The sequence below is a fragment of the Oncorhynchus tshawytscha genome, linkage group LG26 (assembly GCF_018296145.1).
Source record: "Oncorhynchus tshawytscha isolate Ot180627B linkage group LG26, Otsh_v2.0, whole genome shotgun sequence".
Lineage (NCBI taxonomy): Eukaryota > Metazoa > Chordata > Actinopteri > Salmoniformes > Salmonidae > Oncorhynchus > Oncorhynchus tshawytscha.
The window spans coordinates 51,601,891-51,629,545 of record NC_056454.1 but is presented as its reverse complement, the minus strand read 5'-3'; the positions used below and the strand labels follow the sequence as shown (position 1 = coordinate 51,629,545).

The 27,655-nt window shown below is 41.0% G+C and overlaps 3 protein-coding genes across 11 annotated transcripts in view; 2 read left to right on the top strand and 1 right to left on the bottom strand.

Moving 5' to 3' along the window:
• Positions 1-2,561: 2,561 nt before the first annotated feature.
• On the top strand, positions 2,562-12,763 carry si:ch211-67e16.3. The gene is made up of 7 exons (XM_042306989.1): positions 2,562-2,696; positions 3,039-3,175; positions 3,924-4,113; positions 6,156-6,313; positions 6,561-6,611; positions 8,503-8,523; positions 12,223-12,763. Exons 1-7 carry the CDS (start codon positions 2,636-2,638, stop codon positions 12,325-12,327), a joined length of 723 nt encoding a protein of 240 aa, XP_042162923.1. The 5' UTR covers positions 2,562-2,635; the 3' UTR covers positions 12,328-12,763.
• Positions 12,764-19,571: 6,808 nt separating this feature from the next.
• On the top strand, positions 19,572-23,463 carry si:ch211-67e16.4. 9 transcript variants are annotated; one of them, XR_006080069.1, is made up of 5 exons: positions 19,572-20,558; positions 20,847-21,320; positions 21,535-22,279; positions 22,384-22,420; positions 22,481-22,532. XR_006080069.1 is itself a non-coding variant. In XM_024430777.2 (3 exons), the coding sequence occupies exons 1-3, from the start codon at positions 19,916-19,918 to the stop codon at positions 22,146-22,148; spliced, it is 1,731 nt and encodes a 576-aa protein (XP_024286545.1). In that variant the 5' UTR covers positions 19,572-19,915; the 3' UTR covers positions 22,149-22,532. The 9 variants fall into 9 exon arrangements, 1 of the variants encoding a protein (XP_024286545.1); XR_006080068.1 differs by lacking the exon at positions 22,481-22,532 and adding an exon at positions 22,548-23,463 and having other exon boundaries at positions 21,535-22,420; XR_006080067.1 differs by lacking the exon at positions 22,384-22,420 and having other exon boundaries at positions 21,535-22,242; positions 22,451-22,532.
• A 992-nt stretch (positions 23,464-24,455) lies between these two features.
• fer1l6 (fer-1 like family member 6) overlaps positions 24,456-27,655 on the bottom strand; it is a 48,182-nt gene continuing 44,982 nt past the window's right edge. Inside the window, exons 30-31 of the mRNA XM_042306814.1 lie at positions 25,784-25,884; positions 24,456-25,560 (exon numbers count right to left, since the gene is read on the bottom strand). Of these exons, the coding sequence (XP_042162748.1) occupies positions 25,380-25,560; positions 25,784-25,884 (282 nt within the window). The 3' untranslated portion in view covers positions 24,456-25,379. The remainder of the gene's footprint in view (positions 25,561-25,783; positions 25,885-27,655) is intronic.

Genomic DNA, 27,655 nt, shown 5'->3' with positions numbered 1-27,655 from the left:
TTTAAATCAATAAAATTAGCAAACATTTCTATAAACATATTTGTACTTTTTCATTATGGAGTAAATTGGTTTTAGCTTGTAGCACAACAACTAGTGGAATCATTTGAGGGGTATTGTCACGCCCTGGTCTAAGTATTTTGTGTTTTTCTTCATGTATTGGGTCAGGCCAGGGTGTGGCATGGGGTTTTTGTATTGTGGTGTGTTTTGTCTTGGGGTTTTGGTGTGTATGTATTGGGATTGTAGCTAGTGGGGTTATCTAGCAAAGTCTATGGCTGTCTGGAATGGTTCTCAATCAGAGGCAGGTGTTTATCGTTGTCTCTGATTGGGAACCATATTTAGGCAGCCATATTCTTTGACTTTGTCGTGGGTGATTGTCCTTAGTGTCCTCTGTGTTAGTTTGCACCAGTTTAGGCTGTTTCGGTTTTCACATTACGTTTATTGTTTTTTGTACAGTTCGTGTTTGTTTATTATTAAATAAACATGGATTGCAATAGCCACGCTGCATTTTGGTCCGACTCTCCTTCACCACAAGAGAACCGTTACAGGTATAAATAGTTTCGGGGAAGGCATTGTAGATTACCAGGTGTCAAGAACTCTGACCGTTGACCCCCACAACAACATTTTCTTAAAAATATTCCTCTAAATTGATGCAGTCTTGTTACTATAGTAATAATAAGAAAGAAAAGTGGATCAAACCTCCAAACCTTCATCATCCATCCATCTCCCTATCTGGCAGTTTCCCCACTGACACCATATTCCCTATATAGTGCACTGCTTCTAACCAGGGCCCATAGGACACTTTGGTAGTGAATAAGGTGCCATTTGGGACACAGTTTCCCCACTGACACCATATTCCCTATATAGTGCACTGCTTCTAACCAGGGCCCATAGGACACTTTGGTAGTGAATAAGGTGCCATTTGGGACACAGTTTCCCCACTGACACCATACTCCCTATATAGTGCACTGCTTCTAACCAGGGCCCATAGGACACTTTGGTAGTGAATAAGGTGCCATTTGGGACACAGTTTCCCCACTGACACCATATTCCCTATATAGTGCACTGCTTCTAACCAGGGCCCATAGGACACTTTGGTAGTGAATAAGGTGCCATCTGGGACACAGTTTCCAGTGTGCGCTTTTACAGCATAATAACAGGATGTCAGGATCGGGCCCCACGCAGCTCTGGGTTCAAGCACTATTTGAAATCACTTCAAATGCTTTAGCTGGGCTTGATTGGCCGCTTGACAGTTACAACGGAAACAGCAGGAAGATCCTATACGCGCTAACCCCATCCACCTGCTACTCCAGGCAGGCTAGAGCTAACACTTAAAAGTATTTCAAAGATTTCAAATAGTATTTGAACCCAGGCGTGCCCTACAGGAGGCCTCTTCTTCTAGAGACTACCACACCTTTACAGTTAGTCTGTGTCCACAAATGGCACCCTATCCCCCTACATAGTGCACTACTTTAGACCAGAGCCCTATGGGCCGTAGCACCTATTCCCTACATAGGATGCCATAGGGCTCTGGTCTAAAGTAGTGCACTATGTAGGGAATAGGGTTCCATAGGGCTCTGGTCTAAAGTTGTGCACTATATAGGGAATAGGGTTCTATAGGACTCTGGTCTAAAGTAGTGCACTATATAGGGAATAGGGTGCTACGGCCCATAGGGCTCTGGTCGAAATTAGTGCACTATGTAGGGAATAGAGTGCTACGGCCCATAGGGCTCTGGTCTAAAGTAGTGCACTATGTAGGGAATAGGATGCCATTTGGGACTTAGCCTCTTTACTGCTGACTGACTTCAGGTCTAGTTCCTGGTGACAGACGTCAGAGAAACAGTCAACACAACAGGATGTGGCATTAACACCAACCACCGATTCTGCTCACCTAGTTAGAAATCAAAGGGTTTTTCCTTTTATCTGATAACAGAAAATATCTGTAAACATGCTGGTACAGCAGATTTACACGGCCTATAAAATTACATTGAAGGTCAATGGAGAAAAGGGTAATGTGTACATTTAATAACTAACAAGGTATTGTGCTGTAATTATTGTATTTAGAGGAGCCTATTAGTCTGCTAACAACAGCAAAACACAACCGTGCCACTGGTAAGGAATCGGTAAAGCTAACTCCATCTATTCTTATGGGAATGCCTCCATAAGTCCATATCTACTTAATCAATACTAGAAAGATTGTCCAGTGTGGTCAGAAGTATTTTGTACCATGAACAAGTCCTCTGTCTGCATTTTAACCATACACAAACCATATACAGTTACTATCCATTTTAGCATCTAAAATGGTCTTTCATATTCATATGATAATAGACATTAGATATTGAAATAAATGTGAACAGGGCATCACAGTTTCATATGTTTCAACATCTTTTTTAATTATTTTCAAAATTACATTTAAATCAATCACGTCGGAATCCATCTACACTTTAAACCACTTTACCACTTGGTGTCTGTGACACTCTCCAATGACAGACAAGTATACCAATTGAAGCCCTGTGATAGGAGGAGAGCGAGAGAGTTATGAGGAGAGATTTCCCCTAGTCATCACTGTTCCTTTGGCGTCTGTCAGAGTTAGACTCAGCTAGCTAAAGGTTCAAACCAAATAAGAAGAAGAGTTGAAATGAGAATCAGACTCCTCTCTGTGGCTGCCTGGCTCTTTACCCTTCTCTGCCCCAGCCACGGTGAGATATCTGCCTTATGCTTCATTATATACAATATATATATACATATCATGTTGGTAATGTCATTCATTTTTTGGGAAAATGGAGATTGTATTTATTTATATCCACCTGACACATAATAACTAAAAGTCATGGAAATGTTTATCCTCTTCGACCTGTCTGGGATAAAAGGCCACAAGAAATGTGACTGTCTAAAATACTAATTGTTTTCCATGGATTAATTTTTTATTTTTTATTTGTGAGGAAAAAAATGCCCCGTTTCCTCACACAGATGACTTTCCGTTAAGATTCTACAGTATCTTCTCTCTTCTCGTTTCACTCTGACTGTCTCTCCCCTCCCAGAGGTTCAGGTGATGCAGCCTGAGAACAGGACACTCAACCCCGACGGTACTGTCTCCATCACCTGTAGTTACACAGACACAGATGAGCTCTTTGTCATTGACGCCAGGCTGAACAGACTCAATAACATGGTCTGTCAGGTGAGTGACCTGATCGCGAGCCACCTCACACACTCCGTTCCAGCCACTCCCCACTGCTTCAGGTCCCCATGACAGGTGTCCAGATCATGGGGGGACCGAGCACTCTGCTCTCTTTCTCCTCTCCCTGACCATCTGAAAGACGCTCCACAGACCAACCAATCAAAACTCTTTTAGCCTTGTTTTTTTAACTGCCTTGATTCTTTAATTCAATTTAATTTAATTCAACTTTATGAATACATAACTTTAGGAATTTATGACTTTATAACTCCATAACTTCATAACTTTATTAATTTATGACTTTATTAATTTATGACTGTATAACATCATGACATTATGACTTTATAATATCATAACTATGACTTTATAACTTTATTAATTCATACCTTTATAACTTTATTAATTTATGACATCATAACTTCATAACTTTATAACTTTATTAATTTATGACATCATAACTTTAACTGAATTAATTTATAACTTTATAACTTTATTAATTTATGACATCATAACTTTAACTGAATTAATTTATAACTTTATAACTTTATTAATTTATGACATCATAACTTTAACTGAATTAATTTATAACTTTATAACTTTATTAATTTATGACTTTATAACTTTATTAATTTAGGACTGTGATTTTATTACTTTACAACTTTGTATTTTGTTTGTCTTTATTGTTTGTTTCTTTGTTTGTTGTTTCGTTTCTTGAGATTCCTCTGTAAATGAAATGTATTATTATTATTAGGTGAATAACAGTCACATGGCTGACTGCACCTACATGAAGGTGACATGGAACCAGTACAAGTTCACATTACACAACTTAAAGGCTGAGGACATCGGTGGTCTGTTCCAGTGTGAGTTCTCCTTGTCATCTACTGTTACCATGAAACCCATCAAAACTGTAAAGGGGAAACACGCCACCAAACTGCTGCCAGGTTAGTGGAACATTTGCCTTGTACATTTAGGTTATGTCCCAAATGCTGTAATACCTATTAGGGTGCACTACTTTTGACCAGGGATCTGGTCTAAATTAGTGCACCATACACTATAGGATTCCACTTGGGACACAGTCTTAGATTGATTAGCTGTGTTTTATGTTTAGAAAGGTCAAATGATGCATGTGATGTACAGTAGGGTACAGTATGTAACTAAACATTGTGGTGTACAGTAGGGTACAGTATGTAACTAAACATTGTGGTGTACAGTAGGGTACAGTATGTAACTAAACATTGTGGTGTACAGTAGGGTACAGTATGTAACTAAACATTGTGGTGTACAGTAGGGTACAGTATGTAACTAAACATTGTGATGTACAGTAGGGTACAGTATGTAACTAAACATTGTGGTGTACAGTAGGGTACAGTATGTAACTAAACATTGTGATGTACAGTAGGGTACCGTATGTAACTAAACATTGTGGTGTACAGTAGGGTACAGTATGTAACTAAACATTGTGGTGTACAGTAGGGTACAGTATGTAACTAAACATTGTGATGTACAGTAGGGTACAGTATGTAACTAAACATTGTGATGTACAGTAGGGTACAGTATGTAACTAAACATTGTGATGTACAGTAGGGTACAGTATGTAACTAAACATTGTGATGTACAGTAGGGTACAGTATGTAACTAAACATTGTGGTGTACAGTAGGGTACAGTATGTAACTAAACATTGTGATGTACAGTAGGGTACAGTATGTAACTAAACATTGCGTTCGATAGTGATTACATAATTTATCAATACAAATCCACCAGGAATTACTGCAGTGTCTGACTGGCATATGGTAGTTTCTAGATATTCCACAAAGTACTTCATAAAGAGCTTCAATGCCATACAACTCTCCTTCCGTGGCCTCCAACTGCTCTTAAATGCAAGTAAAACTAAATGCATGTTCTTCAACCGATCGCTGCCCGCACCTGCCCGCCTGTCCAGCATCACTACTCTGGACGGCTCTGAATATGTGGACAACTATTCATACCTAGGTGTCTGGTTAGACTGTAAACTCCCCTTCCAGACTCACATTAAGCATCTCCAATCCAAAATTAAATCTGGAATCGGGTTTCCTATTTTGCAAACAAAGCATCCTTCACTCATGCTGCCAAACATACCCTCGTAAAACTGACATCCTACCGATCCTTGACTTCGGCGATGTAATTTACAAAATAGCCTCCAAAACTCTACTCAGCAAACTGGATGTAGTCTATCACAGTGCCATCCGTTTTGTCACCAAAGCCCCATATACTACCGACCACTGCGACCTGTACTGTATGCTCTCGTTGGCTGGCCCTCGCTACATATTCGTCACCAAACCCACATGCTCCAGGTCATCTATAAGTCTTTGCTAGGTAAAGCTCCGCCTTATCTCAGCTCACCATGAGCTGGTGGTCACCATAGCAGCACCCACACGTAGCACGTGCTCCAGCAGGTATATTTCACTGGTCTTCCCCAAGCCAACACCTCCTCTGGCCGCCTTTCCTTCCAGTTCTCTGCTGCCAATGACTGGAACAAATTGCAAAAATCACTGAAGCTGGAGACTTATATCTCCCTCTCTAACTTTAAGCATCAGCTGTCAGAGTAGCTTGCCGATCACTGCACCTGTACACAGCCCATCTGTAAATAGCCCATCCAACTACCTCATCCCCATATTGTTTTTATTTTGCTCTTTTGCACCCCAGTATCTCTACTTGCACATCATCTTCTGCACATCTATCACTCCAGTGTTAATTCTAAATTGTCATTATTTTGCCACTATGGCCTATTTAAATAAAGGGGAAATATATATATATTTTAAAACAATAATGTACTATGATAATGGTAGTTTCTAGATGTTCCATGAAGTACTTCATAATGTATTATGATAATGTATTTTATCATGTCTAAACTCCATTTCCTCCTCTGTTGTGTTTGCTATACTTCATGTTTTCCCAGAAAGGTTGTGTTTAAAATATTCCATGTTTTTGACTGTCTGTTCCCAGGACTAGCAGGAGATGCTCCTGTCCTCGTGTGTCCTTCCCCTCTACCCGAGTCCCCTGAGGCTGACCTGATTGACCAACTGAAGTGGATTGTGATTGGCCTGTCTGTGTTGCTCTGCTTCTACAGCTTCACCATCACCTTCTTCTATATCAGGCTGAGGGTCAGGCTCATTATAATATACACCGTTACAGCTGATTGGCTGATTGAAATGTCAGGAGAGAAAAACAATCAACAGGCTTCAAGTACAACTTGTGTTAGTTACTTTATATAGTATTCATGTCAAAGCCATCATTATTTCAAGCTATGTTTGTGAAGATTGGAGTTTCTCTTCCTTAATGTTATTCATTGCCAAGCACCAGACTTTTCTTTTGCTTACTTCTCTGATGTTTTGGGGTCATTTTTTCCAGGTCCTTCGATCTGAGGAGCTGTATGATTCGCTGACATACGTCCCCATGCAGGTTTGGATCCTTTATTTTTAATTTTTATGAGAGATCAGATTTGAGCCCAACCAATATAGGACTGGTTTCCTGGAAACAGATTACGTCTTGGACTAGGCATACTCTGTGTCCGGGAAACGGCCCATTAATGTTTGAAGTGCTGGCACAACCTAAAGCTCTTACACTGAATTCAAGTTGTTGCAGTGAGAAACATAAACAGTGCATTCAGAAAGTATTCAGACCCTTTGACTTTTTCCACATTTTGTTACGTTACAACCTTATTATAAAATCGACACAAAACCCCATAATGACAAAGCGAAAACAGATTTATAAAAAATGTAAAACAGAAATACCTTATTTACATAAGTATTCAGACCCTTTGCTATGAGACTTGAAATTGAGCTCAGGTGCATCCTGTTTCCATTGATCATCCTTGAGATGTTTCTGCTACTTCATTGGAGTCCACTTGTAGTAAATTCAATTGATTGGACATGATTCGTGGGGGTGGCAGGTAGCCTAGTGGTTAGAGCGTTGGGCCAGTAACCAAAAGATTGCTAAATCGAATCCCCGAGCTGACAAGGTAAAAATCTGTCGTTCTGCCCCTGAACAAGGCAGTTAACCCACTGATCCCCGGTAGGCCATCATTGTAAATCAGAATTTGTTCTTAACTGACTTGCATAGTTAAATAAAAATAAAAAATTCTGTAGAGCTCCGAGACAGGATTGTGTCAAGGCACTGATCTGGGAAAGGGTACCAAAAAAATGTCTGCAGCATTGAAGGTCCCAAGAATACAGGGGCCTCCATCATTATTAAATAGAAGTTTGGGAACCACCAAGACTTTTCCAAGAGCTGCCGCCCGGCTAAACTGAGCAATCGGGGGAGAAGGGCCTTGGGCAGGGAGAACCTTCCAGAACCTTGCAGCACTCCACCAATCAGGCCTTTATGGTAGAGTGGCCAGACAGAAGCAACTCCTCAGTAAAAGGCACATGACAGCCCACTTGGAGTTTACCAAAAGGCACCTAAAGGTCTCTCAGACCATTAGAAACAAGATTCTCTGGTCTGATGAAACCAGATTGAACTCTTTGGCCTGAATGCCAAGTGTCACGTCTGGAAGAAACCTGGCACCATCCCTACGGTGAAGCATGGTGGTGGCAGCATCCCTACAGTGAAGCATGGTGGTGGCACCATCCCTACGGTGAAGCATGGTGGTGGCAGCATCATGCTGTGGGGATGTTTTTCAGCGGCAGGGACTGGGAGACTAGTCAGGATTGAGGCAAAGATGAATGGAGCAAAGTACAGAGAGATTCTTGATGAAAACCTGCTCCAGAGCACTCAGGACCTCAGACTGGGGTGAACTTTCATCTTCCAACAGGGCAACGACCCTAAGCACACAGCCAAGACAACGCAGTAGTGACTTCGGGACAAGTCTCTGAATGTCCTTGAGTGGCCCCGCCAGAGCCCGGACTTGAACCTGATCGAACATCTCTAGAGTCTTGAAAATAGCTGTGCAGCAATGCTCCCCACCCAACCCGACAGAGCTTGAGAGGATCTGCAGAGAAGAATGGGATAAACTCCCCAAATACAGGTGTGCCACGATTGTAGTGTCATACCCAAGAAGACTCAAGGCTGTAAACACTGCCAAAGGTGCTTCAACAAAGTACTGAGTAAAGGGTCTGAATACTTATGTAAATGTGAGATTTCTGTATTTTAGCAAAAATATGGGGCATTGTGTGTAGATTGATGAGGAAAAGTAACAATTTAATCAATTTTAGCATCGGGCTGTAACCTAACAAGACCGTTATAAAAGCATATAATTGAAGCCAATATTTTGGACAATTCTGTACATAATCTTCAAAACAAAATAATGAAAATGTTAAAATAATAATATTTCTGTTTTAATTTGTTTCCTCAGCCTAATCAGACCCAACCTACGGTGAGAATATTCAATTCACATGCTTCTAACGTTGTCACAACAGTAGTTACATGCTTCTAACGTTGTCACAACAGTAGTTACATGCTTCTAACGTTGTCACAACAGTAGTTACATGCTTCTAACGTTGTCACAACAGTAGTTCACATGCTTCTAACGTTGTCCAAACAGTAGTTACATGCTTCTAACGTTGTCTCAACAGTAGTTACATGCTTCTAACGTTGTCACAACAGTAGTTACATGCTTCTAACGTTGTCACAACAGTAGTTCACATGCTTCTAACGTTGTCTCAACAGTAGTTATAACTTGTCAACAATGTGATCTAACTTCTTGTTAAAAATCCAAGGGGTCTTTCCTCCTGGTTTAGGAACACTAATTATCCTAATTACTATATCCTAATTACTTATATACTAATTATTAGCTACGCCTATCATTAAATAATGATCCTAAAAGGGTAAAGGGTTAAAGAGTAAAGGGTTAAAGGGTAAATGATAAAAGGGTAAAGGGTAAATGCTAAAAGGGTAAATGATAAAAGGGTAAATGATAAAAGGGTAAAGGGTAAATGCTAAAAGGGTAAAGGGTAAATGCTAAAAGGGTAAAGGGTAAATGCTAAGAGGGTAAATGCTAAAAGGGTAAAGGGTAAATGCTAAGAGGGTAAATGCTAAGAGGGTAAATGCTAAAAGGGTAAAGGGTAAATGCTAAAAGGGTAAAGGGTAAATGCTAAAAGGGTAAAGGGTAAATGCTAAAAGGGTAAAGGGTAAATGCTAAAAGGGTAAATGCTAAAAGGGTAAATGATAAAAGGGTAAAGAGTAAATGCTAAAAGGGTAAATGATAAAAGGGTAAAGGATAAATGCTAAAAGGGTAAAGGGTAAATGCTAAAAGGGTAAATGATTAAAGGGTAAATGATAAAAGGGTAAAGGGTAAATGCTAAAAGGGTAAAGGGTAAATGCTAAAAGGGTAAAGGGTAAATGCTAAGAGGGTAAATGCTAAAAGGGTAAAGGGTAAATGCTAAAGGGTAAATGCTAAGAGGGTAAATGCTAAAAGGGTAAAGGGTAAATGCTAAAAGGGTAAAGGGTAAATGCTAAAAGGGTAAAGGGTACATGCTAAAAGGGTAAATGCTAAAAGGGTAAATGCTAAAAGGGTAAATGATAAAAGGGTAAAGAGTAAATGCTAAAAGGGTAAATGCTAAAAGGGTAAAGGGTAAATGCTAAAAGGGTAAAGGGTAAATGCTAAGAGGGTAAATGCTAAAAGGGTAAAGGGTAAATGCTAAGAGGGTAAATGCTAAGAGGGTAAATGCTAAAAGGGTAAAGGGTTAAAGGGTAAATACTAAAAGGGTAAATTCTAAAAGGGTAAATGCTAAAAGGGTAAATGCTAAAAGGATAAATGCTAAAAGGGTTAAAGGGTAAATGATAAAAGGGTAAATGATAAAAGGGTAAAGGGTAAATGCTAAAAGGGTAAATGCTAAAAGGGTAAAGAGTAAATGCTAAAAGGGTAAATGATAAAAGGGTAAAGGGTAAATGCTAAAAGGGAAAAGGGTAAATGCTAAAAGGGTAAATGATTAAAGGGTAAATGATAAAAGGGTAAAGGGTAAATGCTAAAAGGGTAAATGCTAAAAGGGTAAAGGGTAAATGCTAAGAGGGTAAATGCTAAAAGGGTAAATGCTAAAAGGGTAAAGGGTAAATGGTAAATGCTAAAAGGGTAAAGGGTAAATGATAAAAGGGTAAAGGGTAAATGCTAAAAGGGTAAAGGGTAAATGCTAAAAGGGTAAATGCTAAAAGGGTAAAGGGTAAATGCTAAAAGGGTAAATGCTAAAAGGGTAAAGCTAAAAGGGTAAATGCTAAAAGGGTAAAGGGTAAATGCTAAAAGGGTAAAGGGTAAATGCTAAAAGGGTAAAGGGTAAATGCTAAAAGGGTAAATGCTAAAAGGGTAAATGATAAAAGGGTAAATGATAAAAGGGTAAAGAGTAAATGCTAAAAGGGTAAATGCTAAAAGGGTAAAGGGTAAATGCTAAAAGGGTAAAGGGTAAATGCTAAAAGGGTAAATGCTAAAAGGGTAAATGATAAAAGGGTAAAGAGTAAATGCTAAAAGGGTAAATGCTAAAAGGGTAAAGGGTAAAGCTAAAAGGGTAAAGGGTAAATGCTAAAAGGGTAAATGATTAGAGGGTAAATGCTAAAAGGGTAAAGGGTAAATGCTAAGAGGGTAAATGCTAAGAGGGTAAATGCTAAAAGGGTAAAGGGTTAAAGGGTAAATACTAAAAGGGTAAATTCTAAAAGGGTAAATGCTAAAAGGGTAAATGCTAAAAGGATAAATGCTAAAAGGGTTAAAGGGTAAATGATAAAAGGGTAAATGATAAAAGGGTAAAGGGTAAATGCTAAAAGGGTAAATGCTAAAAGGGTAAATGCTAAAAGGGTAAATGATAAAAGGGTAAAGAGTAAATGCTAAAAGGGTAAATGATAAAAGGGTAAAGGGTAAATGCTAAAAGGGAAAAGGGTAAATGCTAAAAGGGTAAATGATTAAAGGGTAAATGATAAAAGGGTAAAGGGTAAATGCTAAAAGGGTAAATGCTAAAAGGGTAAAGGGTAAATGCTAAGAGGGTAAATGCTAAAAGGGTAAATGCTAAAAGGGTAAAGGGTAAATGGTAAATGCTAAAAGGGTAAAGGGTAAATGATAAAAGGGTAAAGGGTAAATGCTAAAAGGGTAAAGGGTAAATGCTAAAAGGGTAAATGCTAAAAGGGTAAAGGGTAAATGCTAAAAGGGTAAATGCTAAAAGGGTAAACGCTAAAAGGGTAAATGCTAAAAGGGTAAAGGGTAAATGCTAAAAGGGTAAAGGGTAAATGCTAAAAGGGTAAAGGGTAAATGCTAAAAGGGTAAATGCTAAAAGGGTAAATGATAAAAGGGTAAATGATAAAAGGGTAAAGAGTAAATGCTAAAAGGGTAAATGCTAAAAGGGTAAAGGGTAAATGCTAAAAGGGTAAAGGGTAAATGCTAAAAGGGTAAATGCTAAAAGGGTAAAGGGTAAATGCTAAGAGGGTAAAGGCTAAGAGGGTAAAGGCTAAGAGGGTAAATGCTAAAAGGGTAAAGGGTTAAAGGGTAAATGCTAAAAGGGTAAATGCTAAAAGGGTAAATGCTAAAAGGATAAATGCTAAAAGGGTTAAAGGGTAAATGATAAAAGGGTAAATGATAAAAGGGTAAAGGGTAAATGCTAAAAGGGTAAATGCTAAAAGGGTAAATGCTAAAAGGGTAAATGCTAAAAGGGTAAATGCTAAAAGGGTAAATGATAAAAGGGTAAAGAGTAAATGCTAAAAGGGTAAATGATAAAAGGGTAAAGGGTAAATGCTAAAAGGGTAAATGCTAAAAGGGTAAATGCTAAGAGGGTAAATGCTAACAGGTTAAATGATAAAAGGGTAAATGATAAAGGGGTAAATGCTAAAAGGTAAATGCTAAAAGGGTAAATGCTAAAAGGGTAAAGGGTTAAAGGGTAAATGCTAAAAGGGTAAATGCTAAAAGGGTAAATGCTAAAAGGGTAAATGCTAAAAGGGTAAAGGGTTAAAGGGTAAATGCTAAAAGGGTAAATGCTAAAAGGGTAAATGCTAAAAGGATAAATGCTAAAAGGGTTAAAGGGTAAAGGGTTAAAGGGTAAAGGGTAAAAGGGTAAATGCTAAGAGGTTCAAGTTGACACAGTTAATATTTTCTGTATTTCAGACGGGAAGAGGGAACATTAACTCAACCTACATGGATATGAGGAAGGTACCAGTTGGAGTGAGAGGCTCACGATCCATCAACCACAATTCCCAACTCATTTGTTGACCAAGTAAAGAGACCTTCAACTGATCAGATCAATCAATTAGATTCAGAACCATTCCTTTTGAAGCCTAATGTATGAAAGAGCTGGTCACACTTAAAGGCCCAATGCTTTATTAGTTATTTATTAGTTATACGAATGTATAGGAGGCTTTCTTTTTTTTTAAATGTTGCAAGTTGGGTGAAAACAATTATTTCTTTACCTTGATGACATTTTGCACGTTGATTCAGCGTCATCACAATGAGAGAAAAAAGGTTTTGAAATTATGTGAAAACAAGGTTGCATTTTTTTTTGCCAAGTGCGATGCTGCTTTACTAGTCTAGAATGTGTTTGATAGAAGTGCCTAGGTGAGACTTTCCCGACTCGTCACAATGAATGTAGAAACAAAAAAAGTGCTGCTTGTTATATTCAAATGTAATTGTAATAAACGTATGATGCATATTGGAGAGAGCAGAGTGATATGTGAAATCACAAGCTAAAGGAATTAAGCAGACTTATTTATTTCACAAAAAAACAACAACAACAATGATTTAAAAGTTTAACAAACCATGTAACTCTATGCAAAAGGACTACTTTGAACAATATACACAGAATACATCCCAAAAACACATTTACTAGAAGAACTGTGACGATGCAAAGTTTGATAACAGAATTACGGTAAAAAATTTCCCTCCGTTTTTTTTAATTTTTAGACGACCACGTTTTATTAAAACTCTCCCTTGAAATTTCTTCTCCGAATTAAGATTCAAAGACGTCTGAAGAAAAGAATGACGTGTCAGCTATGACATCACACGTTGAGTTTGACCGTTTTTATTTTGGTTATTGAACTATATAGTACGTGAGGTGGATTTACATCTGGGTAACAGAATTTCATCATGGGTCCCTGATCTGTACTACACAGAAATGCATCATTCTGAATATGAATGTCATTCTCGTCATGGTGATGTATCCTAAAATAGATACACAAAGGTAGAAATATGCAATTACTCTCCTTTGCATATTTGGGTATTATTCTACACACTGGCTATTATTCTAATGAGCTCCGCCCCTAAACAAGACCAAATTTGATTGGTTTGGACCGGATCTAATCTGAACCAATCGTAGGTGTCTATTTTTCACAAGTTTGTACATGATAGTATAGTACAGTAAAGCAGCGGTTCTCAAGCTATTTGACCCGGGACCGTTGGTTCAAGATTGTGACACTCCAATGATGTATATAAACCCTGGATGGCTGATGCCATGTATTGGCCAGTGAGAGGGTTTGAAGCCACAGGTCGGCCATATCGGTACTCCCCAGAAGAAGGAGTCCTCCATAGGAATGGATGGAATTCCACTGTATTTCAATTAGATGTTTCAAGGACAAAATTACATGTATTAAAGTATTTTCTTGTTGTTTTGAGGACAGTAAACTTTCAAAAAAATTATACTTGACGGAAAATGTTTTTATACATTTTATTAAAAATATCCATATGTTTAGCTCACATAATATAACTTAAAAGTAGGCTTTCAATTGTCTATAATAGAATACACCTGGCAAAAACAAACGTAGACATTAATAAATGCATTTTTTATAGCTTCTAAAATATATTTTTTACACTGATGGGGGAGTACTAAGATGGAGGTGTGGTGGCTTCAAAAACAGCGCCCTGTCCGTTGTCTAGTGTACATGTGAATGATTGGTCACTACAGCCATGCATTTTCAAAATGCAAGATACAAAAATAAACTGTGTTTAACACCTGGATTTTTAGCTGAAAGTCATTCATGTTAGCAGCAAATATCAACTCGAGATATCATATCATGTCACTTCTCTGGAGTCCAAAACAAACAGAATCATACGGCCAACCTGTATGGACCCTGTATGGACCCTGTATGGACCCTAGGTTGCAGGATTTGGATGTTGTTTGGATGGATGGTTGTGGATTGGTGGGCGAATAACGCAAACATCTAGCAACCCAAAGGTTACATGTTTGAATCTCATCAAGGACAACTTTAGCATTTGAGCAACTTTGCAACTACTTGCTACTTTGCAACTTCTTAGCATGTTAGCCCTAAACTAACTCCTAACCCTAATCCTAAAACTAACTCCTAACCCTAATCCTAACCTTAACCTTAACCATTAACCCTATGACGTGTAGGAGTGTTGGGCCAGTGGCCGAAAAGGTTTCTGGATCGAATCCCCAAGGCAAAAATATGTGGTTCTGCCCCTGAGCAAGGCAGTTAACCCACTGTTCCCCGGGCGCCGATGTCGATTAAGGCAGCCCCCCGCACCTCTCTGATTCAGAGGGGTTGGGTTAAATGCGGAAGACACATTTCATTTTAGTTGTACAACTGACTAGGTATCCCCGTTTCCTAACCTGGCTAACATTAGCATTAGCCACATAGCAAACGTTAGCCACAACAAATTGGATTTCGTAACACATATGTTTTGTAAATTTGTAACATATTGTACAAATTGCAATTTGTCACATATTGTATGAATTGCCATTTGTAACATATAAACTCATAAACTCAAAAAGTCATATACTCCTCCTGAGTTTATCAGGAAGTGTATAGGAGATGTTGTACCCACTGTGACTATTAAAACCTACTCTTAACCAGAAACCATGGATAGATGGCAGTATTCGCGCAAAATTTGAAAGCGCAAACCAATGCATTCAAACGTGGGAATATGGCCGAATACAAACAGTGTAGTTATTCCCTGATCCTCAACACTGGGGCCCCACAATCCCCTCCTGTACTCATAACATGGGATCCCGGTGTGGCGCAGCGCTCTAATGCATCTCAGTGCTTGAGGCGTCAAGCCCCATAAATTAATACATACATACATTCATACTAACACCTGGATTTTTTTGAGTGTGCTGGATTTACGTTTACTATGTTCCGTCAAATCTATGAGACCAGGCTGCTCTGTCTGCACTGAACACTATCACTTTGAAGGGCAGCCTGCCTGCAGAATGCTAGTTGCTAGGTAGCCTCTTTTCCCCCCACAACATATACCAGAATATGTTCCATCTTCATCCCATAATATTGAAGGCTGTACTATGTTACAGCTGTTTATCTTTATACAAATAGCCAGTAGCCACCCAAACTAGACTTATCTGAAACATGAACATGATCAATCAAACAAGGTTATTGCTCTGGCAAAGATGCCTCCGTAGTAGGTTTCTGAACTGTATTTTATATGGATAATATAAACGTTCCACTGGTTGGACAGAGTATGCTTTCCATCTGATCCAAACAGATTAAATCAATGTTGTTTCAACGTAATTTGTCAACGTATGGTGATGTGGAAAATGCTTTGGATTTTTAAAAAGTAATCACCGTAAACTGTTGTTTTGAGGGTGAAATTATAACCACAGAATTGTCATTATGGTAACCAAATGTCAACAAAGCTTTTGGATAAAATATGTTGAATTTGTACCTTTAAAACAAAGTCAGAACCTCACTTTGAGAACCACTGCAGAGTTCAGAAGTTGTACGAAAAGCTGCCTCTTTCGACCTGTTCTCACTGTAGTTGTGACATCACTTCCTGCACAGTGCCATGGTTCTCACTGTAGTTGTGACATCACTTCCTGCACAGTGCCATGGTTCTCACTGTAGTTGTGACATCACTTCCTGCACAGTGCGATGGTTCTCACTGTAGTTGTGACATCACTTCCTGCACAGTGCCATGGTTCTCACTGTAGTTGTGACATCACTTCCTGCACAGTGCCATGGTTCTCACTGTAGTTGTGACATCACTTCCTGCACAGTGCCATGGTTCTCACTGTAGTTGTGACATCACTTCCTGCACAGTGCCATGGTTCTCACTGTAGTTGTGACATCACTTCCTGCACAGTGCCCTGTTCTCACTGCAGATGTGAAATGACATTGTTTACATTGTATTAATCCTGTACAGCTTTAAGTTAGCACACCATATCTCCCTCAGACTTTAGTAAGCCTGTAATATTGTTTATGTCAGCGGCTAAGAGTGTCAATTAGCTAAGTAAGCTAGCATGGTGTATTTAGTAGCATGGTTGGCTTCTTATCACATCCTTTATGTATATATGCATAGAGAACATATATATTATCATTCCTTTATGCGTATAGGCATAGAACGTATATATATATATATTATGATCCCTTTAGTAACCACTCATACGCACGCTGGGTTAGTTAATCACTAAACATCTGAGGATTCAGAGCCTCAGAACCGGAGTGCTGATCTAGGATCAGGTTATAAACATCTGAGGATTCAGAGCCTCAGAACAGGAGGGCTGATCTAGGATCAGGTTATAAACATCTGAGGATTAAGAGCCTATTCAAAAGCCTAAGAACAGGAGTTCTGATCTAGGATCAGGTTATTCATTGTGATTTAGGCCTAAAGGTCAAACTGATCCTAGATCCAGCACTCTAACTCTGAGACGCTTTGTAAATATGGGCTTTTGTGAATATGGAAGCTTTGTATTTAGAACTGTATGTCGAAGTTAACATTTCCTCAACATCGTAACATCTATCCTCTACACCACTCCCAGTGGAGGCACTGCATCTCAGTGCAAGAGGCGTCACTACAGTCCCTGGTTCAAATCCAGGCTGAATAACAACCAGCAGTGATTGGGAGTCCCATAGGGCAGCAAACAATTGGCACAGGTTTGGCTGGAGTAGGCCATCATTGTAAATAAGATTTTTTTCTTAACTGACTAGCCTAGTTAAATAAAGAAGAGGTGTCACTACAGTCCCTGGTTCAAATCCAGGCTGAATCACAAACGGTGGTGATTGGGAGTCCCATAGGGCGGCACACAATTGGCCGAGGTAGGCCGTCATTGTAAATAATAATTTGTTCTTAACTGACTTGCCTGGTTAAATAAAGATGAAATAAAGGTAACGTTTGAGATCCTACTCACCACTCCACCTCGTCAACATCGCACTATCTTTGTTTCCATCTCAAAACTTTCCCAGTCAGCGGAAAACTACCTGGGTGTGAGTCACTCAGACACGATTACTGGTTCTTTCATCATCAAACAGGCCACAGCATCGGCACAACATCACGTCCGCACTCATCTGGTTAAGAAGAACTGCTGAAAACAGCAATAACATTAGGTCTACAAGCCTAATTTGTCCGTGTGTAACTCTGTGTTGTTGTTTGTGTGTAACTCCGTTGTTGTTTGTGTGTAACTCTGTGTTGTTGTTTGTGTGTAACTCTGTTGTTGTTTGTGTGTAACTTTGTGTTGTTGTTTGTGTGTAACTCTGTTGTTGTTTGTGTGTAACTTTGTGTTGTTGTTTGTGTGTAACTCTGTGTTGTTGTTTGTGTCGCACTGCTTTGCTTTATCTTGGCCAGTTGTAAATGAGAACTTGTTCTCAACTGGCCTACCAGGTTAAATAAAGGTGAAATATATATATATATTTTTTTAAAACAAGCCTTGATATGTGTCTAAAGCCATATAGGAGTCAACAGTCATGTGTCAGGGTATAGACATATAGATAGGGTACCTACCTACTTCCACTGAGAGCAAAGTATATCACTATGCTTTGAAGTCAATTACTCCTATGTGTCTAAATGCAACTTTAAATTCTAATTTTAGCAAACAACATTATATTAAGCCTAATAAATCCAGAATTTGCACAGCAAACCTTTTTACCCAGTAGGCACACCACATCATTCCAACTTGGAAATGTGTGTCATATTTGGTGTTGATCAATGGAGATTTTAACCTATTTTCACCCACTCAAAAAGTCTGTTGAAGTCTGTTGAATTCTCAAAATGTGTTATCGCTTTCAACCATTTAAAAGCACAACCAAGTTTCAAAGTGGGAATAAATTGCCAGATATTTTGTATTTATACAACAAATGAATGTGTTTCCACTGTGCTTCATATAACAACCAAATGAACTGGATTAGAGTTGAGATTACATTTCAAGTACATATTGCAAATGATAAATGCTGTTGGAGATTCTGCACAGACTATTACAGTAATTGTGAAGATCTCCACAGACCTGCACGCTTTCTATGACGACATAAGAAGACATTTATAGTTACAGGAACTTCCAAATATGGCCATGGATGATACTCATTTTAAGGTTGAATAAATACTGTTACATTAGTTTGTAAAATAGTCTTAACTTTAGTCTATTAACTGTATTACAAAAGTAATATTGATTTTTGTTTAGTTGTCAACGCAACCAAATATCTAAATTAAAGAATAGGACTACAAGATTGATTTAGTCCTGTTCTTTAACTGTGATTTTTAAGTTGAGATGGAGACATGAATCCAACAAATCAATTATGAATTTGTAGACAAACTGGAATTAAAGCCAAACTAAGTCAATGTCTCAGATGGAACTATCCATGTAGAAGATACAGCTTCTTTAAAGGTTGATATTTGGTTGCGTTGACAACCAAAGACTATTTAATATCCAGTTTGTACTACAAACTAAGAATTGATACGTTAGATTCACATATCCATCTCAACCAAACATCTAAGTTTAAGATTAGGACTACAAAATACACTTTAAAGTTTAATTTAGTCCTATTCTTTAGCATTGATATTTGGTTGAGATAGAGATATGAATCCAATATATTAATTATTAACTTGAATATCCAATTTCAAATCAGCCAAAGCTAGTCTATTTTTAGTTGGACACTGTGTTGAATTGAAACAGTAGCTGTTGATGACTTCCCTAATGCAATATAGGCCTAAATAGTTGAATTGATTATATATAAAGTATGGTTTACTGTACATTTAATTTGATCTGTTAAATCTACCCTTTGGATTGACCTTGATAGCAATAGTGAATCTTTTAAGTTATCAAGAGATCTCTCAATAATTATTTTTAAAGATAACACATTGGCAGTAGTCAGTGACAAATATCACAGTTAAGCAGGGTTTGGCTTGGTTAAAACCCTGGATGGATGGATGGGAGACCAAATAGATAGTAGGAGTAGGAGTAGGAGGTGCTGCCCAGCCTATTTGTTTTTTGGTAGTGGATATAACGTTGAAGATCTGATGTTGGTACAAATTCAACATATTTTATACAAGGTTGAAATACTATGTTGATACTATATTAAAAATTGGGTACCATTGATATAATACTGTGATTGTAATTTCACCATCAAAACAACAGTTGATTACTAATCCAAAGTATAATTCACATAGATTCCACATCACAATACGTCGACAAATTACGTTGAAACAATTATGATTCAACCAGTTTGTGTTGGTCATCAAATATGTATTGTTCCTTCCCGGAACTTAAACCACCAGAGATGACGGACGCATTTGATGAAACACAGGAAATATCAAATGAAGAATATCTTTGTTTACATGGGTCCGAAGAAGCAGGAAACGCTTCAATTTGATTAGTATAGAAATAATCTAGGCACGTTTTCTTGTTGAATCACTTTGCAAACAATGAAAAACGATCCAATTGTCTTGTTTAGTTAGATCTTTGGAGCATGGTGATGGTGTCAGCTTGCTACGATGGTAGCTAGCTAGCTATCTCGACGTTAGCAACAATCAGTCGCTAGCTAAACAGCTCACGGAGGACGACTGACTATGATATTTGACCTCCGATGTTATTAAGATATTAAAATATTTATAAAAGTAAAGAAAAAAAATGGATATCAGTCTAACAGTTTCCCTAATGCAGGGCCAGATGGGTACCGTGATAGAGAGAGCGGTGAGTGCCGCTGTTGAGACGGTGTTAGGGGAGATGCTGAAGGTGGTCGGTATTAAATTCGACGAGCTGAAGAGGGAGGTCGCAGCAAAAGAAAAAGAGACCGAGAGCATCAGACAGATGCTGGACATATCCCGATCTCAGATGAAGACAATGCGGAAGTACATGAACGCTCTGGGTGCCAGGCAGCAGGAGCACTCTGCCACTTACCAGACCAACCAGAGTACAGCATTCGGTCATTCGGATCCGCATAGACCTCACTGTTCCTCAGCGGCTGCACCCGAGGCAGCACAGTCCTCTGGTTTATCACAACCACAGAGAAGGACGGTTACCAACACCCACACTGCCATTACAAATGGAAATGTACAGCCAAGGAATCAAATCACTATCGCTCTACCCTCTGATAACTTGGCCAGATCCTCCCAACCTTCTGAGAATATTATAAGGGCCACATCATCATCATCATCGTTTGACAGCCATGATGACCTGACTGCCACGGTCTCACAAGCTCAGGAGAGCCCATCATTGATTACCCCTGTCTCTGCAATAAACAGTTCATCAGAGCACCTGGAACCTTTGAAAGGTAAAATAAAATATGCTTTGTTGAGTATGTATGGGTATTTTTCAGTGTTTGCTTGAATATGTAAATTGATGGCCTGACTGATGGCCCTAGTGACTGAGACCCGGTACGGCCCTAGTGACTGACCCAGTACGGCCCTATTGACTGAGACCCAGTACGGACCTAGTGACTGAGACCCAGTACGGACCTAGTGACTGAGACCCAGTACGGCCCTAGTGACTGAGACGTAGTATATCCCTCTATATTCTCCCTGTGTTGGTTGACCACCATGTTACCTCTCTATCTCTCCAGAGGAGCCCCCAGCCCCCCTAGACCCCGAGGTGTCTGATGAGAGCCAGAGGAGGGAGGAGGAAGAAGAGTGTCAGGCTGAGTGGACCATCATTACACAGCCACCAGAGACCAGCACAGACCCTGGGGACCAGCTGGTCCTCTCCCCACCCAGGACTGACGGAGCAGATTGCTTTGCCACCATGGCTGCTGGGAGTGCCCAGCCTCAGCTCCAGGTGAAAGAGGAGGAGGCCGAGGTGGAGATCATCTGTATCAAGCAGGAACCGGAGGACGTTGAGAGTTTGCTGTTCAACCTGGCTGCTGAGGTCCTCAACTCCCAGGGCAACCTTTTAGACAGGCACACTCAGGGGAGCCTCCTGGACTGTCACAGGACAGTACCCTCACAGGGCCAGAGAGAGAGGACAGCTTCCCTTTCCTCACAGAGCCAGAGGACATTAACAGAGCACACAGTGTTCAGCTCAGCCAGCCCTTGTACATGTGAGTAGAGTACAGTTCTGCTGTGTTGTTGTTACTATGTGTCAGTTCAGTAGGATGTTACCTAGCCTGGTCCCAGATCTGTTTGTGTTGTATAGCCAAGTCCTATGATCCTATTACCAGAGGACTTGGCCAGACAGCACAAACAGATCTGGAACCAGGCTACATATTATACACCTGAACTAATGACTTGTTGTCTGTCCTCTTCATTCTCAAGATGGGCTGTCCCAGCCAGTGATGTCCATGTCATGCGGAGTTGCTCCCAGGCCAATGGTGCGTCCGTGGCCCAAAGACCTGAGTCTGTACGAGGAGTTTAAAATGAGACGAACTGAGCTGAGGAGGAGGAGCCAGACCCGTCGGAGGGAGATGGAGAAGAACCTTCCCCAGCCTCTATTAGCTGACCTGGTGAAGGAGAGACGGGAGAAGACCCGGCTCAGAGTGGCCCGCTGGAGAGCCAAGAGGAAGCTGCAGGCCTGCCAACTGAATCAGATGAGCCAGACACAACACCAGGCTGGACCTGGTCTGGGCCAGGGGAACAGTGGGCTGGCGAATCATAGCCCGATTAGCCAACACACACAACACAAAACCACAGGCCCCACTCAGACTCCGCAGAGGAACCATGCTGCCCTCTCTCAATCGCAGTACAATAACAGTTTTTTGTACAACAGAAGTCACTGTGAGACTGGGGCTGGTAACGTTAACTACCCTCCTCACCAGTTCAACTCCTCTCGAATGCTGGGGCAACACGGAGGACACAATATGGTGGAGCCTGTCATGATATCATCCTCACAGCAGGGCCTCTCACTGACTGACTCAGAGCCCTACCAGTAACAGGAGAACAACAGTACCAGGTCTACTCTACCAGTAACAGGAGAACAACAGTACCAGTTCTACTCTACCAGTAACAGGAGAACAACAGTACCAGGTCTACTCTACCAGTAACAGGAGAACAACAGTACCATGTCTACTCTACCAGTAACAGGAGAACAACAGTACCAGGTCTACTCTACCAGTAACAGGAGAACAACAGTACCAGTTCTACTCTACAGGAGAACAACAGTACCAGGTCTACTCTACCAGTAACAGGAGAACAACAGTACCAGGTCTACTCTACAGGAGAACAACAGTACCAGGTCTACTCTACAGGAGAACAACAGTACCAGGTCTACTCTACCAGTAACAGGAGAACAACAGTACCAGGTCTACTCTACAGGAGAACAACAGTACCAGGTCTACTCTACCAGTAACAGGAGAACAACAGTACCAGGTCTACTCTACCAGTAACAGGAGAACAACAGTACCAGGTCTACTCTACCAGTAACAGGAGAACAACAGTACCAGGTCTACTCTACCAGTAACAGGAGAACAACAGTACCAGGTCTACTCTACCAGTAACAGGAGAACAACAGTACCAGGTCTACTCTACCAGTAACAGTAGAACAACAGTACCAGTTCTACTCTACCAGTAACAGGAGAACAACAGTACCAGGTCTACTCTACCAGTAACAGGAGAACAACAGTACCAGGTCTACTCTACCAGTAACAGGAGAACAACAGTACCAGGTCTACTCTACCAGTAACAGTAGAACAACAGTACCAGTTCTACTCTACCAGTAACAGGAGAACAACAGTACCAGGTCTACTCTACCAGTAACAGGAGATCCAATTAGACACTTGTTTTGTAAGGATTCTATTCCCTATGTGGTGCTCTACTTTGGACAAGGGCCTTTTTGGCTTCCTAGGGAATACTTTGACTTATGGGACACAACCTATTACTTCTGGCTAATAACATGAGATATTGCACATGGAATTGTGTGTCTAACTGTCTTAGACAAATGTATTTAAATGTGCTTTTATTTTAGTATAACAGCCTAATAATTATTTAATTGCTAACAAAAAAATAACCCCAAAATGTTTTTTTTTGTACAACAATTCTTTATTAAAGTACATTATTTATGTTAAAATAGAGGCAGTGACCATCCTTACATGTCTAGAAATATACATACTACATGAATAACTGCTAGAATCATAACATGGAGGATACTGTACTGAATAACAGAGGGTACTGTACTGAATAACATGGAGGGTACTGTACTGAATAACATGGAGGGTACTGTACTGAATAACATGGAGGATACTGTACTGAATAACATGGAGGGTACTGTACTGAATAACAGAGGATACTGTACTGAATAACATGGAGGATACTGTACTGAATAACAGGATACTGTACTGAATAACAGAGGGTACTGTACTGAATAACAGAGGATACTGTACTGAATAACATGGAGGGTACTGTACTGAATAACAGAGGATACTGTACTGAATAACAGAGGATACTGTACTGAATAACATGGAGGATACTGTACTGAATAACATGGAGGATACTGTACTGAATAACAGGATACTGTACTGAATAACAGAGGGTACTGTACTGAATAACAGAGGATACTGTACTGAATAACATGGAGGGTACTGTACTGAATAACAGAGGATACTGTACTGAATAACAGAGGATACTGTACTGAATAACAGAGGGTACTGTACTGAATAACAGGGTACTGTACTGAATAACAGAGGGTACTGTACTGAATAACATGGAGGGTACTGTACTGAATAACAGAGGGTACTGTACTGAATAACATGGAGGGTACTGTACTGAATAACATGGAGGGTACTGTACTGAATAACATGGAGGGTACTGTACTGAATAACAGAGGGTACTGTACTGAATAACATGGAGGATACTGTACTGAATAACAGAGGATACTGTACTGAATAACAGAGGATACTGTACTGAATAACAGGGTACTGTACTGAATAACAGGGTACTGTACTGAATAACATGGAGGGTACTGTACTGAATAACATGGAGGGTACTGTACTGAATAACATGGAGGGTACTGTACTGAATAACAGAGGATACTGTACTGAATAACAGAGGGTACTGTACTGAATAACATGGAGGGTACTGTACTGAATAACATGGAGGGTACTGTACTGAATAACAGAGGGTACTGTACTGAATAACAGAGGGTACTGTACTGAATAACATGGAGGGTACTGTACTGAATAACAGAGGATACTGTACTGAATAACATGGAGGGTACTGTACTGAATAACATGGAGGGTACTGTACTGAATAACAGAGGGTACTGTACTGAATAACAGAGGGTACTGTACTGAATAACATGGAGGGTACTGTACTGAATAACATGGAGGGTACTGTACTGAATAACATGGAGGGTGCTGTACTGAATAACAGAGGATACTGTACTGAATAACAGAGGATACTGTACTGAATAACATGGAGGATACTGTACTGAATAACATGGAGGGTACTGTACTGAATAACATGGAGGGTACTGTACTGAATAACAGAGGATACTGTACTGAATAACAGGATACTGTACTGAATAACATGGAGGATACTGTACTGAATTTTTTTCCTCTTGGGCAAACTTTGTCTATATTGTTGAATCTAAAATGTTATTTATACTCTTTCTGCAACTGTATTTAAATAAATGTTAATATATAATATGCTATTCTGATATTGCAACATCATTATGAATTCCTGAGTTAGTCGTCTGACTATTTCTATAGATTCAGTCCCGACCCTGCTTGATAGATTATCTAAGTCACTGTAGGTTGATTTAGACTTTTGATCCCCAGTCAGCCAGCTTGTCAGTCAGTTGGTCAGTCAGCTGGTCAGTCAGCCAGCTAGTCAGTCAGTCAGCTGGTCAGTCAGCCAGCTAGTCAGCCAGCTAGTCAGCCAGCCAGCTAGTCAGTCAGCCAGCTAGTCAGCAAGCCAGCTAGTCAGCTAGTCGACCTGTCAGTCAGCCAATTATTCAGTCAGCCAGCTAGTCAGCCAGCTAGTCAGCCAGCCAGCTAGTCAGCCAGCTAGTCAGTCAGCTAGTCAGTCATTTAGCTAGTCAGCCAGCCAGCTAGTCAGTCATTTAGCTAGTCAGCCAGCTAGTCAGCCAGCTAGTCAGTCAGTCAGCTAGTCAGTCAGCCAGCTAGTCAGTCAGCCAGCTAGTCAGTCAGCTGTGGTAGTGCAGTGTGTTAACCATTGACTATCTTCTGTGAGATGGCTGCTGGCAGGGTGTAGAGCAGCAGGGCGATGAACAGAGCTGTGATGAGCAGGACCAGAGCGATGATGATATACTTCTTATAGTTCCTCCAGATCAGGTGGAAGAAGCACTTAAAAGGGTTCACAAACCACGAGAATGACGTGTCTGGCCGGCTAGAGAGGGGAGAGAGAGAGAACAACACTTTAAACAGGGCTCAGAGTAGAGCTGCTGATCTAGGATCAGGTCTCCCGCTCTCTATGTAATCCTATTTACTATGAGCTAAATTATAAAACTCATGTTCATGAAGCAGGAGGAGGACTTGTATGGACGGCTAGAGAGAAGAATAGAGTTGATAGAATCGTTTTGTAATTAGTCAATAAAAAATGCAGATTATACTTGGGTTTTTCCAGGGGTTCAGGCTCCTTGCGGGCTCGACCAACCGGATTCTTCTCTGCCTCCTCTGATGTCACCAGGTGGAACTCCGCCTCTACTTTCCCCTGGAGACAACAACCAAAACATGTTACCGCCCCTGAATCTCAAATCACCCCCTTCCTCCTAGACAGTAGACACAACCACTAGCCCCTAGACAGTAGACAACCCCTAGCCCCTAGACAGCAGACACAACCACTAGCCCCTAGACAGTAGACAACCCCTAGCCCCTAGACAGTAGACACAACCCCTAGCCCCTTCCTCCTAGACAGTAGACACAACCCCTAGCCCCTTCCTCCTAGACATTAGACACAACCCCTAGCCCCTTCCTCCTAGACAGTAGACACAACCCCTAGCCCCTAGACAGTAGACACAACCCCTAGCCCCTTCCTCCTAGACAGTAGACAACCCCTAGCCCCTTCCTCCTAGACAGTAGACAACCCCTAGCCCCTTCCTCCTAGACAGTAGACACAACCACTAGCCCCTTCCTCCTAGACAGTAGACACAACCCCTAGCCCCTTCCTCCTAGACAGTAGACAACCCCTAGCCCCTTCCTCCTAGACAGTAGACACAACCCCTAGCCCCTTCCTCCTAGACAGTAGACAACCCCTAGCCCCTACCTCCTAGACAGTAGACACAACCCCTAGCCCCTTCCTCCTAGACAGTAGACAACCCCTAGCCCCTACCTCCTAGACAGTAGACACAACCCCTAGCCCCTAGACAGTAGACACAACCCCTAGCCCCTAGACAGTAGACACAATCCCTAGCCCCTTCCTCCTAGACAGTAGACACAATCCCTAGCCCCTTCCTCCTAGACAGTAGACACAACCCCTAGACAGTAGACACAACCCCTAGCCCCTTCCTCCTAGACAGTAGACACAACCCCTAGCCCCTTCCTCCTAGACAGTAGACACAACCCCTAGCCCCTAGACAGTAGACACAACCCCTAGCTCCTACCTCCTAGACAGTAGACACAAACCCTAGCCCCTAGACAGTAGACACAACCCCTAACCCCTTCCTCCTAGACAGTAGACAAAATCCCTAGCCCCTTCCTCCTAGACAGTAGACACAACCCCTAGCCCCTTCCTCCTAGACAGTAGACACAACCCCTAGCCCCTTCCTCCTAGACAGTAGACACAACCCCTAGCCCCTTCCTCCTAGACAGTAGACACAACCCCTAGCCCCTTCCTCCTAGACAGTAGACAACCCCTAGCCCCTTCCTCCTAGACAGTAGACACAACCCCTAGTCCCTTCCTCCTAGACAGTAGACACAACCCCTAGCCCCTAGACAGTAGACACAACCACTAGCCCCTTCCTCCTAGACAGTAGACACAACCCCTAGCCCCTACCTCCTAGACAGTAGACACAACCCCTTTCCCCTTCCTCCTAGACAGTAGACACAACCCCTAGCCCCTTCCTCCTAGACAGTAGACAACCCCTAGCCCCCCCTTCCTCCTAGACAGTAGACAACCCCTAGCCCCTTCCTCCTAGACAGTAGACAACCCCTAGCCCCTTCCTCCTAGACAGTAGACACAACCCCTAGCCCCTACCTCCTAGACAGTAGACACAACCCCTAGCCCCTAGACAGTAGACACAACCACTAGCCCCTTCCTCCTAGACAGTAGACACAACCCCTAGCCCCTTCCTCCTAGACAGTAGACACAACCACTAGCCCCTTCCTCCTAGACAGTAGACACCACCCCTAGCCCCTTCCTCCTAGACAGTAGACACAACCCCTAGCCCCTTCCTCCTAGACAGTAGACACAACCCCTAGCCCCTTCCTCCTAGACAGTAGACACAACCCCTAGCCCCTACCTCCTAGATAGTAGACAACCCCTA

What these genes read in the sequence shown, in the direction of transcription:
- si:ch211-67e16.3 (XM_042306989.1), top strand. Translation starts at nt 2,636, where the DNA reads ATGAGAATCAGACTCCTCTCTGTGGCTGCCTGGCTCTTTACCCTTCTC. An exon ending in TCTTCTATATCAGGCTGAGG is followed by an intron (nt 6,314 to 6,560) that starts GTCAGGCTCATT and finishes CATTTTTTCCAG; the next exon opens with GTCCTTCGATCTGAGGAGCT. An exon ending in TGACATACGTCCCCATGCAG is followed by an intron (nt 6,612 to 8,502) that starts GTTTGGATCCTT and finishes TTGTTTCCTCAG; the next exon opens with CCTAATCAGACCCAACCTAC.
- si:ch211-67e16.4 (XM_024430777.2), top strand. Translation starts at nt 19,916, where the DNA reads ATGGATATCAGTCTAACAGTTTCCCTAATGCAGGGCCAGATGGGTACC. An exon ending in GCACCTGGAACCTTTGAAAG is followed by an intron (nt 20,559 to 20,846) that starts GTAAAATAAAAT and finishes CTATCTCTCCAG; the next exon opens with AGGAGCCCCCAGCCCCCCTA. An exon ending in CTCAGCCAGCCCTTGTACAT is followed by an intron (nt 21,321 to 21,534) that starts GTGAGTAGAGTA and finishes TTCATTCTCAAG; the next exon opens with ATGGGCTGTCCCAGCCAGTG.